At 35.6% G+C, this 15,167-nt stretch overlaps 2 protein-coding genes and 1 pseudogene across 2 annotated transcripts; all 3 read right to left on the bottom strand.

Moving 5' to 3' along the window:
* Nucleotides 1–265: 265 nt before the first annotated feature.
* LOC120345459 (uncharacterized) lies at nt 266–2,914 on the bottom strand. Its single transcript, XM_078114132.1, has 7 exons — nt 2,754–2,914; nt 2,192–2,317; nt 1,810–1,914; nt 1,597–1,635; nt 1,195–1,320; nt 813–917; nt 266–647 (listed from the first exon to the last, which is right to left on the bottom strand). The coding sequence occupies exons 1-7, from the start codon at nt 2,791–2,793 to the stop codon at nt 553–555; spliced, it is 636 nt and encodes a 211-aa protein (XP_077970258.1). The 5' UTR covers nt 2,794–2,914; the 3' UTR covers nt 266–552.
* A 2,716-nt stretch (nt 2,915–5,630) lies between these two features.
* Nucleotides 5,631–6,970, bottom strand: LOC120348445 (U-scoloptoxin(05)-Er2a-like). The gene is made up of 4 exons (XM_039418563.2): nt 6,863–6,970; nt 6,321–6,455; nt 6,140–6,241; nt 5,631–6,006 (listed from the first exon to the last, which is right to left on the bottom strand). Exons 1-4 carry the CDS (start codon nt 6,909–6,911, stop codon nt 5,939–5,941), a joined length of 354 nt encoding a protein of 117 aa, XP_039274497.2. The 5' UTR covers nt 6,912–6,970; the 3' UTR covers nt 5,631–5,938.
* A 3,608-nt stretch (nt 6,971–10,578) lies between these two features.
* On the bottom strand, nt 10,579–11,650 carry LOC144419914 (uncharacterized; annotated as a pseudogene).
* Between the last annotated feature and the right edge of the window lie 3,517 nt (nt 11,651–15,167).

Below are 15,167 nucleotides of genomic sequence, written 5' to 3'. Positions count from 1 at the left end.
GTTGAGAGTTTGTGCAATTAATAACTTAACGTGAAAAATTGTGAATAAATGTATAAAAAAAATTTTCATTCAAGTGCAAAATGTACAGCAATCTTTCGTTAGGATATTTTTTAATTAATTTTACCTTATAAAGAAATATGAACATCTCGTACTGCCATTCGAGGTAAAATACAAAAAAATGAACACATCACGACAATCTATAATACCGTACTCTGAACAAATTATATATTCCCTGGAGCTAAATATCGAAAATTCGAGACACAGGTTTCGATTGCTGTACTTTTATTATGCTAAGTTCGTTGAACAATTGATAAACAAGCTATAATGATATATTTTTAAACGATATTGTATTATGACTAATTTCAACAAATAGTAGCGCAAAACACCAAACTTTAAAATATCTTCAGCATGCCGTCATTGTTTTCGTATCAATGGTTGAATATTATATCGAAATCAAAGGAAAACTCAATAAGTATCTCAACACGACGTAAATAAACAACACTAATTATGATAATCATTTCAGCTTGATTCTATTGGCAATAGAAATATAATCTACACTAGAATTTGATGAAGCAAAATTGACAATGCAATCATAAACATATAGAACACCATATTGCTCTTTAGTGTAGATCCATGATTACAGCCATCTAAAATGTAATAAAATCCTTATTAATACATGGTGGTATGGGTCATTTGTGATAATTAATTCGCATGTAGACATAAAACGTCAAATTTGATTCTTACGCAATTATCTCTCATGTAAAAAAGTGAAAAATTTGTAGTATGATGGATAGTGAATGCAAATATCTCACCTGTATTGCATACAGTTGTGCAGATCTGGACGCCCTTGAATTCAAAACAGGTACCTTGAGTAGTAGTTTTGGCATCGGCGCATCCCCGTGATGTGATAACGTTATCTACAAGATGAGTAGGTAAAATGTTGCCATATTTATTCAAGAATAGTGTTTGATTATGCGTCAACGAAGCAAAAAAACACAGACAAGAAGTATTCAAAATTCGTTTAGATATTCTACAGACACTCGTTTTTACTTTATGTATTGGACGCTTTCAGCGCGCTCTAATAATTAAAAATCCGATTTTGTTTAAAGTGAAAGAAAAATTTAATTCATATAGAGTACATCGTTAAATTTGAACTAAATAGGCCTTGCTTATACATAATTTAACTTATTTCACCTGTTTTTTGCTTCGTGTAAAAGCAAGCATTGTCCCCCTTATTGCAAGTCCGTAGTTCTGGATCTTGACTGTCCGAGCATTTAGGATCATCCCCTATCCCACAAATGTAACACTTCAGGCCAATAGCTAAAAGTATCATTTTCGGTTATAATTCACAAGTAAAAACAACGATTCTTAGTCTAGGATGGTGTAATATAGTGACTTTTGACCAGTGTCCGTTCATGTCTGAAGGTGACTTCTAAGTTCTGTACTTATCACGTGTACTGTGTCACATTAGCTGTTATGAGTTGGTACTGTGTGCATTAACTGTTTTAAGTTTATCTATCTGGAATGTGTTCTGTTTCGAATGTGAATAAAGTCTACAAATGCAATATAGTTGTGCGTGTATACACACCACCTTACATTTCTCGCTCTTTAGTGTAGATCCATGATTACAGCCATCTAAAATGTAATAAAATCCTTATTAATACATGGTGGTATCACTGGTATGGGTCATTTGTGATAATTAGTTCGCATGTAGACATAAAACGTCAAATTTGATTCTTATGCAATTATCTCTCATGTAAAAAAGTGAAAAATTTGTAGTATGATGGATAGTGAATGCAAATATCTCACCTGTATTGCATACAGTTGTGCAGATCTGGACGCCATTAAATTCAAAACAGGTACCTTGAGTAGTAGTTTTGGCATCGGCGCATCCCCGTGATGTGATTACGTTATCTACAAGATGAGTAGGGAAAATGTTGCCATATTTATTCAAGAATAGTGTTTGATTATGCGTCAACGAAGCAAAAAAACACAGACAAGAAGTATTCAAAATTCGTTTAGATATTCTACAGACACTCGTTTTTACTTTATGTATTGGACGCTTTCAGCGCGCTCTAATAATTAAGATTCCGATTTTGTTTAAAGTGAAAGAAAAATTTAATTCATATAGAGTACATCGTTAAATTTGAACTAAATAGGCCTTGCTTATACATAATTTAACTTATTTCACCTGTTTTTTGCTTCGTGTAAAAGCAAGCATTGTCCCCCTTATTACAAGTCCGTAGTTCTGGATCTTGACTGTCCGAGCATTTAGGATCATCCCCTATCCCACAAATGTAACACTTCAGGCCAATAGCTAAAAGTATCATTTTCGGTTATAATTCACAAGTAAAAACAACGATTCTTAGTCTAGGATGGTGAACTTAGCTTTGATAAACAATTGCTTTTATGGTTACATACATACTGGAATACTGGTGATTTATACCTATTCTGCAATTGTTCCATCAAGAGATGTTTAGGATGATGCTTTGCGTAGGCAGACCTACGGCCGAATGTTTCTTTGAAATAAAATTGCATAAAGACGAATTGGATTTCATTTAACTTCTCAAGACGTACAAAAATATCATTCATCGAAATTTGTTTCATTTCTTCCTACAAATAAACGGGCCTCGCCAACTTACCAGTATGAAAGTTCCATATTCAAAACACTGATACGATTCAGTATAGTTTTTTTTTAGTAAACGTGGTATGAAAAATTCTAATTTTGTTTAAAATTAGCTACAAATACGTACCTGCCGGGATAAAGAACGCCAACAAAAGTAATTGCCTCATTTTGGTCCTTTTCGTTGGTCTAATGACTATAATTCTTTACCGACTTGCCTTACAAATGCTATGATATTTCTGATACTCCAACTCAACTATCTATTAAATTGCGACGCCGAAATGAAACGATATCATTTACCTTCGGGGCAAATTTTTTATTTTTGCTTTTATAACAGATATAATTCTACACCTTAACATGAATACGGTTCTTTCCAAAAAAGTGAATCATTGACACGAGTTATTTCTTCTAGATTAGTGATTTAAAATATAATACTCAAAACACACCCTTTGTGTCATCCGTGTAAATTTTTCATAGATGAACTTGAATTAACTAGTTATATATATACTAAAATTGCATTCGTATTGTGATGACAATCAATCATTTATTCGTCGTCACAAAAAAAAACAAATGCACAAAAAATTGGTACAGGAAATAAATATACTAATAATGATAGTTGTGCGACAGGAGTCGCACCACATTTCCTACCAATACGTGACATAGGACCGCTTAAGGTATGCTTGATATTGATTTTTAGTAAGATAGTTGTATAACTATAATAATATACAAACACATAAAAAAGTTCTGTTCGAATTTGATCTTTAAATTTGTCATATTGACTGCTGAGCTTATTCTGATAATGTCTACTTATATTGTATTCTTTCATTGTACTGATGGAAAGTGACAAATTAAACAATGTGCTTTAGAATTGTGAGAAATGCAGAAATATTGCAACTCCCCTTTTTATACAAAAATGCCCCTTCCTTCATGTACTTTGGGTTTCATTTAATCCATGAAGTTTTTCAAGTATTCCTTCTGCTAGCTTGAGGTGTATCCATAATTGGGTCAAATTGAAAACAAAATGTTTTCAATTTTTCAAAACTACTTTCAGTAAATTGTCGTTTTCTGTGTGAATAAACAATCTCAATTTAAAGGGTTTGAAAAATGTATTACGTTTAGATAAAAAAAACTTACAACATATTACAATTATTGTTAGGCGTTCGAGTATCGCATTGGAAGTTCTCTGGGGCCGCATGCGAGTCGCGAGTTTGACACCCCTGAACTAGGGGAATATTTGCCCAAATTCTAACATGGTAGAATAAGTAAAGGGAAATCAAAGTTGTCACAAATGGATCTAGATAGACCCGCTCGTCATCTCAGCACTTAGAGAAAACGCACCCTCTTGGATTTACTCCTCCCCTCAGAGCTCGCGCTTCGAACCGGTTACCGGCTCATATTGACCACCCACAATGGGATTCTAACATTACAGGGCTCCACCACTAAAGTCAACACATTCAATCCCATATCCAAAAACCTGTTACAAAAGTCCAGCCAGCCTCAACATCATTACTCGCAATCGTCGATCACGTTAAAAAAACAAACATTTTTCTACACCAAGAGGGGACAATTTCAATTCCCAAACTCTGCTGCAACTTGGAACACACAGTCTTGGAATCACCAGAAACATATTCACCCGCCATATCGAGGTCACTTGAACCAACGGAACTCAGGTGTATAATCGCGCTCAACGAAATAGTTCATGTCTAAAATAGCCTATATATCTGAAATATTTATGTCAGCCTTTACCCCCACCGGTTGCTCAACTTGGCAGCCATTCAGCACAAAAAGAATATTTAATGAACAATGAAACCAACCCAAAAGTTTTTAACTTGAAAGATTTTTTTCGGCATTATAATGGTCATAGTCTACTGAACTGGCTAGGGTCGACTACACCAGCGTTTCTCAACCGCCGCCAAGCATCTCATGGTGGGCCGCGAACTCGTTGACAAATTATTCGTATTTTTCTATATTTTGTGTTATAATTGGAAATATTTTGACTTTTTAATAGAATAGCAATGCTTTTGTCGGGAGGATCCCAATCGATTCCATCAATTTATGCGCTCGCGAGTGACTATCGGAATGCCTCTGCTGCCATGTGAAATATATGAACTATAAATAAACACTACACTTTACGAAATGTCGATATTCTAATATATTCCTGTGGCAGAATGCGCAATTGCTGATTAACTTGAAATATGCGCTCTTACAATAATTTCGTGAACAATATTTTCTGACCGAAAACTGATTCTTAACTTATCATTGTCAAATTATAATAAGCAATACCAGTACTTCACTTATTTTTTCCATTTGTGGTGCTTTTGAATTAAACGGCACGGGGGATAAATTTGAGATGAACTATAATCATATTTAAACAAAAAAATTCTAGAGAATAAAGATGATTTGTACCTTCAATGTCAGGTGACGGTAAAAAAATCGTAACCGTGAACCAATCAAAATCGGTTAACCATTACCAGCCCTCGCATATAGGTTTAAATTGTTACAATATAGTGTTATCAGAGATTTCGTACTTTCGTTAGAGAGTTTCTAAAATTAAAATATTAAGTTTTTGTATATATATGAGAAGGGGAGAGAGTGTGTAAAATATTTGCAAAGAAGTACAAAATATATAGCAATCCTCCATTGGAATATTTCTTGATGAATTATTTTTATTTTTTTATAAAATCTCGCACTGTCGTTAATGTATCAAAACTAAATATAATCGGGCAATATATTCTCACATTGGTTTTGTTAGACCTTCTGCGACATCTTGGATTGACCTTAATTGATGTTAAATAACACAAGCCGAGGAAGAATTTGAACATTGTTTATTTAATATTATGAATGTGCAGTTATATTCAGTTATTACATGTTAGGTGGAGATTAAAGGTAAGATAAAAAAGAAACACAGCACGATAATCTATAATGCTGCACTCTATAAACAATTTCTATATTCCCTGGAGCTAAATATAGAAAATTCGAGACACTGGTTGCAGTTGCTGTACTTTTATTTTATTGTTTTAAACTCGAACAATTGGTAAACAAGTAACAATGATACATTTTTAAGTATTTTTGGATTCTGAATATCGCGTATATATATCAATATGGCCAGTTTATGGCAAATAGTGACCTCAAATACCGAACTTTGCCATATTTTTAATGGAATGTCAATAATTGAATAATATATCCAAATTAAAGAAAAACTCAATACGTACGCAACACGACGTATATATATAGGCTACAACACAAATGAGAATAATCATTTCATTTTGAATCTATTGACAATGTAAGCTACATTAGAATTTGATGAAGCAGCATTTACAATGCAGTCATAAATATATAGAACAACGTATTGCTCCGTTTTGTAGATCCGTGATTACAGCCATCTAAATTGTAACACAATCTATAATAACAAACGGGGTGTGAAGGTTATTAGCCAGCTATTTGTGACATTTTTTTCGTACTCATAATTATCTCTAATGTGAGTGTGGTGAGGATAGAGAACGCAATGTTTCTCACCTGTATTGCATACCGATCTGCAGATGATCTTGCCGTTAACACTAGAACAGGCATATTGAGTATCTTTGTCATTGGCGCATCCCCGCGATGTGACAACGCCACCTGCAAGATGATTAGTAAAAATGTTGCAATGGAATTTTTCGTAAAATTTAAACTAAAGACTTTGTGAACATAACATAACTTGTTCTAATTGTTCTCTGTTTCGTGTAAAAGCAAGCATTTTCGTTATTTTCGCAAGTCCGCAGTTCTGGATCTTGACTGCCAGAGCAATTAGGGTCCTCCCCTATTCCACATATGTAGCATTTCAGGCCAATAGCTGAAAATATTATTTTTTTGTATAATACTGATGCGCAAGTAAAATCAACGATTCTTAGCTCAGGATGGTGAACTTTGCTTTGATAAACAATTGCTTTTATGATTACATACTGAATACATACTACTGACAGATATTTTACAATCGTTCCACCAAAATGTGTTGAAGTGCTTTGCGTTGTCAGGGTTACTGGAAAATATGCCAATGTTTCTTTGAAATGAAAGTGCATAGAGATAAATTGAATGTAATTCATCAAGACGTACCAAAATATCATTCATTACTAAATTACTGACATCGGCAATGCATTAGTATAAAAGACCCGTAATCAAAACACTGATATATTCTTAGTATAGTTTTCAGTGAACATGGTATGAAATATTCTAATTCGTATAAAAATCATCTACAAACACCTGCGGGGATAAAGAACGCTAAAAGGAGTAATTGCCTCATTTTAGTCATTTACTTTGATATAATGAATACTAATTCTTTACAGACTTGCCCTACAAATTGCTATGATATTTCTGATACTCCAACCCCACCGTATATTAAATTGCGACGCTGAAATGAAACGATATTACTTACCTTCAGGGCATATTTTTAATTTTCCTTCTACAACAGATAAAATTCCCCACTTTAAAATGAATACGGTTCTTTCCAACAACAGAAAAATGAATCGTTGACACGAGTTATCAATCAATCATCATTTATTCTTCAACACAATTTAAACATATTATAGGAAAAAATATTACAAATACAAGTGAAATCTAGCTTAAATTGTGTGATAGTAGTCGCGAGGGACCTCAGAAGGTCTTCATGCTCCGACACCTACAACGCTTGTTGATTCAGGTTAGTCGTTTAATTGAAAAACTAATGAAACACCAAAACATTTTAATAAATATTTTGAAGAAAAAAGAACATTTTCAGAAAACAAAAAATACATCATGAGTATTTAAAAGAACATAACATCCTGGTTATGAGCATATTAATTTTTAATATTCAAATCAGTGACCGAATTTATAAAAGATGAAATGCAAATGAATTCAACGGGTGCATGAAAAGACATAAAATATGTTATATATTGATATGAAATAAATAAATATATAATGATAAACTAGACGGAATCGTTCAGTAATCCCCACCCCTGGCATGATGTAAGCGAGGTTTAACCAAAATTTGAATTTATAAAATTACCGATTTGAAATACAATACATGAAACACAATGTATCCGAATTCCTCTGCAGTCCCACCCTCTGTGTCATATGTAAAAATATTTAATGTATGAACATAAATTAACAATATATATATGTTCTAAAATTGCATTCGTTTTTTGATGACAGCTCAACTTCAACTACTATCGAATCGTTAAAAGGGTTTTGATTCGATAACGTCACGTCAAATGTTATAAATACTGCTTTGGGAAAGCACTGAATTTAAAAACGGACACAACATTGATCAGTTTGAGCTAGGGTTCGACAAAACAGAGTCGGCAGTGTTTACCCCGAACTATTTTGTGTCACGTTGTGTAATATTTTTTTTGTTTAATCGCCCGAAGCCTTCAAAAAATTGCTTATCTCATATCTGTGAATTCCAAAATTATTAACATGACCGAAGGCACATTGTTGTGATCAATTGATACCATGTGAGGGGCGGAACGAATTTAAAAAATAAGCGTTATATAATATATATCTATATTGAAGAATCAAACCTGAGCATATTTATTGATAGTATACTTCAAAATAAGCTCTACCACTCATTGGATTGGAGCGTGGTCGTAAGATATTATCTTTCGTGATGTGTTCACATTATCCTATAATGTAGAACTGTGGGTCTGTGGTTACAAAGCTCTCAAATTTTCTCCGGGTACCATACCCTTTATTTAAGGGCCACATTTTATTCATCAGAATAATAGTTGACAAATTCCAACTCCTGTATCGTCGAAAATAACTGTGAAAATGGGGTCATTTTAAAATCAACTTGATCCAACCGTAGTAGTATATATTTACGATCCAACCAATGAGAATATATATTGTTTAATGTCATTGGCCCAACTTAGACATCGGTCATTCAAAATTTATCCTACGCGGGAAAAATGTGGCATAACCAACATTCGGAAGATTTAATGATGTGTTGTGAAGAAGAATCTGACATAACAATTTGGAAACAATATATTCCTTACAAAATAGGCAACGCCAATTAAACGCTGAGAAGATTGTTGTAGTGAACATGTCATGAGATTTCAAGATCATGATGCGCAGACCACTGTCGTACAACTGTTCATTTCACTGGACCAAGCGTTAAAATTTTTGTGACGCCGAGTGCTAGACCACTAAATATTATGATTAGTTTTTTGCAACTCAAATTTGATCTTGCAAGTGCTCATATGTAAGCTGATTACTGAATGTTTTCTTATAAAAATGTGCAAATCACTTCCATGCTAGGCTCATTTGTGATCAACGTTTGCTTGCAATTTTGTACTCCCCCTATATTTTTTAAAAGTCTATTCAACGAGTCGTTGTTAAAATTCACTAAATACGGAAGGCATTTTTCAATGAATGTTTCCAACCCCTAATTGATCCACAATGCTATCGTAACTAGCAGAGTGTTTCGTAGGATGATCTCGCACACATAATGGCACTAATAAAGAAATATCACGCTTTTGAATCCTTGACAGGAAACTTTTAGCCCAGTGTGACGTAACACAACCCTTAAAGAAAGATGGTGACGTTTCAAATAAGAAAAGCATGATCTTTTCGGGTCACGTAAATAGGCTTCATTGAGCGGACAGTGGCCCGCGGGCCGTATGTTACACCCCTCTGGCGTAGACAAACGAGAGAGGGTGTCGGCTTCATCGAGAAACAACTTTGCTTGAGACCATATATAGTGGTAAAGACTCTTTTGGCTATATGACTCGACATGGATGGTACGATATATATTCGGATTAGAGTCGAATCCACTATTTTAGGTCCGAAATTCGATATCAAATTCTTGTCATTCTTATGAGGTGCTTGTTCAATTCCGTTATGTAGCCTACGTTCTCTATAAAACAAAGTGCAAACAATATTTAGTCATACCGTTGCGGTTGGTCTCATAGGACCTATGCAAGTATATACACCGTAGTAGACTGTAAGTATTGAATCACAACAGGCTATGTTACTTCCTTACGACCAATCCGAATATATTAGGGTTACCATATTTGAAAAAGCAAAATTCCGGACAGTGCATGAGTATTTTTGGCGCTCCCGAAGAATGTACATCAAGATGGCGCACAACCTATACAATGTTCAGGTTGTGCGCCATCTTGGTGCACATACTTTAGGAGCTTCGTATTTTCATGAGACCATATATATGCGCTACCGAAATGCTAAGGCTGCAAACGCTGTACGATACTCATTCTAAAGCGCCAGCTACCGGAATGAAAAGTCTTGTCTTCGGCCACAAGCTGAATCTCACACCAGACGGGTAAGCACTCTCTAAATATAGCTCTAAATCAGGGCTCGGCAAACTGCAGCCCGCGGGCCGAATGCGGCCTGCGAGCTAATTTATTGCGGCCCTCGAACGACCCGACATTTAATACATATAACAAAAATTGATCCTAAATTTATTATTGTCCACACACAGATTTATGTGATAACAAGTGCTGCTGTACGACGCTTGTTTTGTAATGAGTAGCGTCAGTTCTATGCCGTTCGACTTAATTTTGATATTAAAATTGTCTTGGAAACGGAGGAAGTTCGCGACGAGGGGCGAACATTCCGAAGTGCTTGCACGCAAAAATATTTTTCTTTCTCGCGCATTCCAAAACCAGCTCCATATGTCCGGTCAGATTCGCAAATATTTGAGGTATTTAATGTTAAACTCGCTACGAAACGTCTCATCGAAAATTCGACCCCGATACCCGAGACTAAGCCACAGCTCATTTGTGCGATAGTGCCAAACGTGTAATCTGCACGTTCGAAAGCTCATATTGCTGTCAGCGGCTTAATCTAAAAGGCATTACACTTATAACAAATTTTATACTTGTCATTTGGACGACGTACCGCGGGCAAGTTGCCATAAAAACATCATCCTTCGCATTGAAAATAGGTAAATAAAAACAATGTATTGTTGGATAATATATTGAAAAAACGCCACATACACATCTCATTGTGACAGGCTTTTAACACAGCAGTAGAAGGTGCGAATGTGCCATAATTTGAAGTTTAATGTAATGATTGTCCGAAAGCGGAATTATTGCGGCCCGCGCGCTCATGGAAATGTGTATATTTGGCCCGCAAGTACATAAAGTTTGCCGACCACTGCTCTAAATGAATCTCAAGTTCAGAGTGGAAAATAATATTGAGAATTAGATTGTGCCGAAAATTAAGGATAGTGATTACAGCTTAAAACAAATTACAGACACGCTTTTAAGTCAAGTCACTACAAATTACTCTTCTCACTATGCATATTTTTCTGGAGATCTAATTCTCTTCAGTAGGGCATTTACAGTTGTCTCCTGTAAATGTCACACATTTTTTCAAACGCATCATTTTTTCTAAGGTGTCTTTTACATATGTGGAAATTGTGTCGGCAGTCTCGTTTGCCTTGTTTGTAAACTCAATCAATTTTGATTGCAAACCACCTTTCCTCCAGTCAAAATATTGAATAATTGTAGGAAATAATTTCAGTTCATTGTGATTGCTGCCATCTGTTGTAACGCCAAAATACGCGATATCGTTTTCTTCAAAACTTTTCAGAACAGCATCAATAGAATATTGCGCAAGTACGCTAGTAACAACTTTTTCTGTCTTTGTGCGGCCACTACTAAACTTCTTCGCTATACATTCGAATCAGGGAAAATATTTTTAAGTAGAACAGATGTACAGTCCATGGACAAAAAGCTATGATGATGATTAACAGCGTGAAATGCAAGAGTGCCTTCTGCGGCAGTGATTTCATCTTCGCAGTTACTTCCTGCTGTAACAAAATAGTTTGTCATTTTCGTTGGTGCAACAGCCCCTCTTACTGCTTTGCGATGTTTTTCTGATTGCAGATGTGTGTTCAAATCACCATGACCGTTGTGCACGACAGATATATAGGTTCCGTATTCGCAAACCAAGCATTCCGCTTCATAATCATTCCTGCCTTTTCTAAAACATGGATGTTTTTCTCGCATCTATTTAGTGAATGTGTACTTTCGTTTAAGAATTGGCCATTTGAAATAATATCTTTTTTTATTAACAATAAATACAACCCAACTAAAAATGCATACAAATGCAAAAACAAAGTAATTTACCACCAGACTAACTGAACCAAAAAGCTTCAGGGACTAGCACTTTCGATACCGAATTCCTGACTTGCTTCTTATTCAAATAGAAAAATACTTTGTGGTATAAAACTTCTGTATTCAGCTAACTCAACAAGGAACTAGCTGCTATCAAATACACTTGCAGCTGCTCAACGAAACGGGTAAAACAGTCAGCAAATAATAATCAGAAAGTTCTAAGTCAGGGGTCGGCAACCTCTTGTTGCTCGCGGTTGCAAGTCATTGGCGGGCCGCACATATTTTTATAATGTTAAAAATCGAATGAATGACCGATGAATTTATCACACAGATCAGAAGTTAAATTTTGAGCAGCGCGTGAAGACTGACTATTCGAATATTTTTTGCGCCATCAAACCATTTGCACTTAGCATCACCTTTTCTGCGTTTTGTTGTCATTTGTCTAAATTATAATTAAATTATAGCCTCATTAAACGAGTAATTGTGAATTATATACTTGTTACGTTATAATATAATTTGGTCTACATGTAAATTCTTTTGCGTAAAGAATATAATCGACAAAACAGCTATAATTTGTTACTATAATTGAGTGAAGCGTCGCGGGCCGGATTATATTGCTCCGCGGGCCGGATCCGGCCCGCGGGCCGTAGGTTGCCGATCCCTGTTCTAAGTGGTGAACATCATTGATAGGGAACGCTCTGTTACATCATAATTCCACACAACCTCGTAGTATTAGCAGTGTGCACAGTACGATTGCAGATGCAATAAAATTCCGGACATTTGAGTCTTTTTTTAAATTCTTTCGGGACGCAATATTTAACCCTAAATTCCGGACATGTCCGGAATTTTCCGGGCGGTATGGCAACCCTAGAATATATAAATTAATTTAATTATTGCTCATATGCTAATGAAACATCTGCGTGCACGAACAATAAAGTATATTTTGGCGGGACACAAATAATTTCATAAAAGGCATTCCAAATAACTTAATATGTAACGCGCATATGTAGGCTATAAATAAAATTATTGAACGTGAAGAAAATCATGCACTTTTTTTGGTTAGAAGTATCTAGAGAAAGCTAGTATACAGCTGAGACTGAATCCATCGATAGTCGATAGCAATGTTTCCGATACTTAAGAAGGAGGGTGTGGGAAATAAATGAGGAAGGAAAAAAGGAAAGAAATCGGCATCTACTCACCAGTTGTAAAGACAGACAAACTCTGTGGGCCACGCAACAGGGTTTCAGAGGGGCGGGATTAATTACTGTTTCTGCAATGCATGAAGCACGACGCATCAATTGTGGAGTCGTGTAAACGAGACTGAAGTTTTTTGACAAACAGTCAAGATGCACCTTCTGCTTCCATGTAGGCTGGACAGTAAGCAGAGCTTTATATAAAGATCAAAATATACCACCAAGCAGCGCCAGACCACAAACAAATTCCGACATAGCCTACGTGGCGTCGATTGTGCAGTATTATCGTTGTGTCCAGTCCCGAACCAAAACACGGCCCCATTTGCCCGACAATATACCCAAATCCCAAAAACAGCTACAGCAAAAAATAGTCATCACCAAAGCGTCATCCTCTAGCCTAGAGGCTAGACTGCCCCGTCCTCACACCCCACCCCTTCAAAGCTTTTCAACTAACTCGATTACAGCCTTGCTCGTACCCCCAACCAATCTAACTTCATAAAACGAATGCGCTCTCCTATCACATAATAATCTCATTTGTTCTCGCGTATTGTGTGATGTGATAGTGAACTTTACTCCAGCGTCTCACGAATGGCTATAATATAGGCAAAGAAGTCTGAAGAAGAGTTTTTATCATATGCTCTCGGGATATCAGCCGTCACTTAACAAAAAATATCAAAATCACGAATGAGCATATGCATTATTTATGCTACTTTATTATCCGGTTAACCGTCACAATAATAATAATAGCAAAATACTTCTCGGTTGTTCTTGTTTTAGTCAGAAATGTTTTCAAAACCCATCTGCTCTCTTGTTTAAGTCCGAAACGTTCCTCTTGTCTAAGTCAGGAATGTTTTCAAAACCTGACCCTCCTGTTTTAGTCAGAAATGTTTTCAAAATCCACCTGCTCTCTTGTTTAATTAAAGTTTTCAATACCCATCTGCTAAAACTTATTAATAGGTATACTTATTATAAGTATTAACATTTTTGGAACGTAATTTGTAAAATTGCCAAACATATACATTGAGTCCATGAAATTTTTCAAACACTTTCAGATTATGACTAACCTATGAATAAAATTCTTGGTATGTTACTTTTTTTTCAATACTGTGTATCACTGAGTGGCATTTAATTATTTTTCACATTCAGACACATTCTTATCACATTATAATTTTGTCCTTGATCCACTGTGTATATATAGCCAATTTTAATCGCCCAAACTGACCCATTGAATTTAGTAATTTTTACATACATTTCCAACTCATTATTCTGACCGCTTTAGATTGTTTTATTTAACAACACGGGACACCCCCCCCCCCCTCTCTTTTTTCTTACATTAAAAACACACATGCATAACATTGCATTTATCAAAAAAATCCCTAATTCTGTTAAGAAATTAATTGTAAAAATTTTATCGTAATAGTTCAAGTTTTGTTATTGTTCATCTTTCAGTGTTAATCTTAATCACATCAGCGTATATGGTGGGAGCGGACCTCGATGACCGTACGGTCGTATCGCTTCCTCCTGTCCATACCAAAACAATTTTATTTGCTGTTGCTATATTATTGATGACTGTATTTTTTGGTTGAGGAAATAATAAAATCTCTCTCTCTCTCATTATCCGGATAATCCAACCCTACCGAGCACACATAAAACTGGCAGTAAACCAGGAAAGAATCTTTATCACGCCATATACCCGGGATGTCAGTGAGCTCGGCATCTTAAGCCGCAGCCCCGGTACGATATCGATAACCATCCAGGTTTAACACTTGCACAATATGTCACTCGACATATATGAATTTAATGATTGGTAGTGAAATGCAGTTTCTTTTTCCAATCCTAGTGGCAATAAAATGCGAAAATATTCATGTCGAGCCAAATTTAGAAAAGCAGAAGTAAATTGCGCCTCTTTTTTAATAGATTCTAATAGCATGTCCAAGACATTTTTGCTAACAAGGTTATATCCTACTGCACTTTTCGCTCTGAACATCAACGATATGCCGATTCGGTATGCCTATGTCAGTTTCAAGCAACTGGTCATAATTGGGGTCACGGTTTGCTATGTGATGGCCATCTTAGCTCTTTATAACACTTGAACTAAAATATTCACCTCATTTCCGGATAAAAATCGAACGTATCTCAAATAGTTGCTGATATTCACAAACCACCAATTTCTTGTTTTCTTTCTACATCAACCAATCAGCAAGAAGTTAACGGTGGAGAAACGTCCTGTCGCTAGGTCGCGATCGGCTGTCGTAAACCTTT

This window comes from Styela clava, chromosome 1, assembly GCF_964204865.1.
Source record: "Styela clava chromosome 1, kaStyClav1.hap1.2, whole genome shotgun sequence".
Taxonomy (NCBI): domain Eukaryota; kingdom Metazoa; phylum Chordata; class Ascidiacea; order Stolidobranchia; family Styelidae; genus Styela; species Styela clava.
This window is presented reverse-complemented; position numbering and strand designations above follow the sequence as displayed.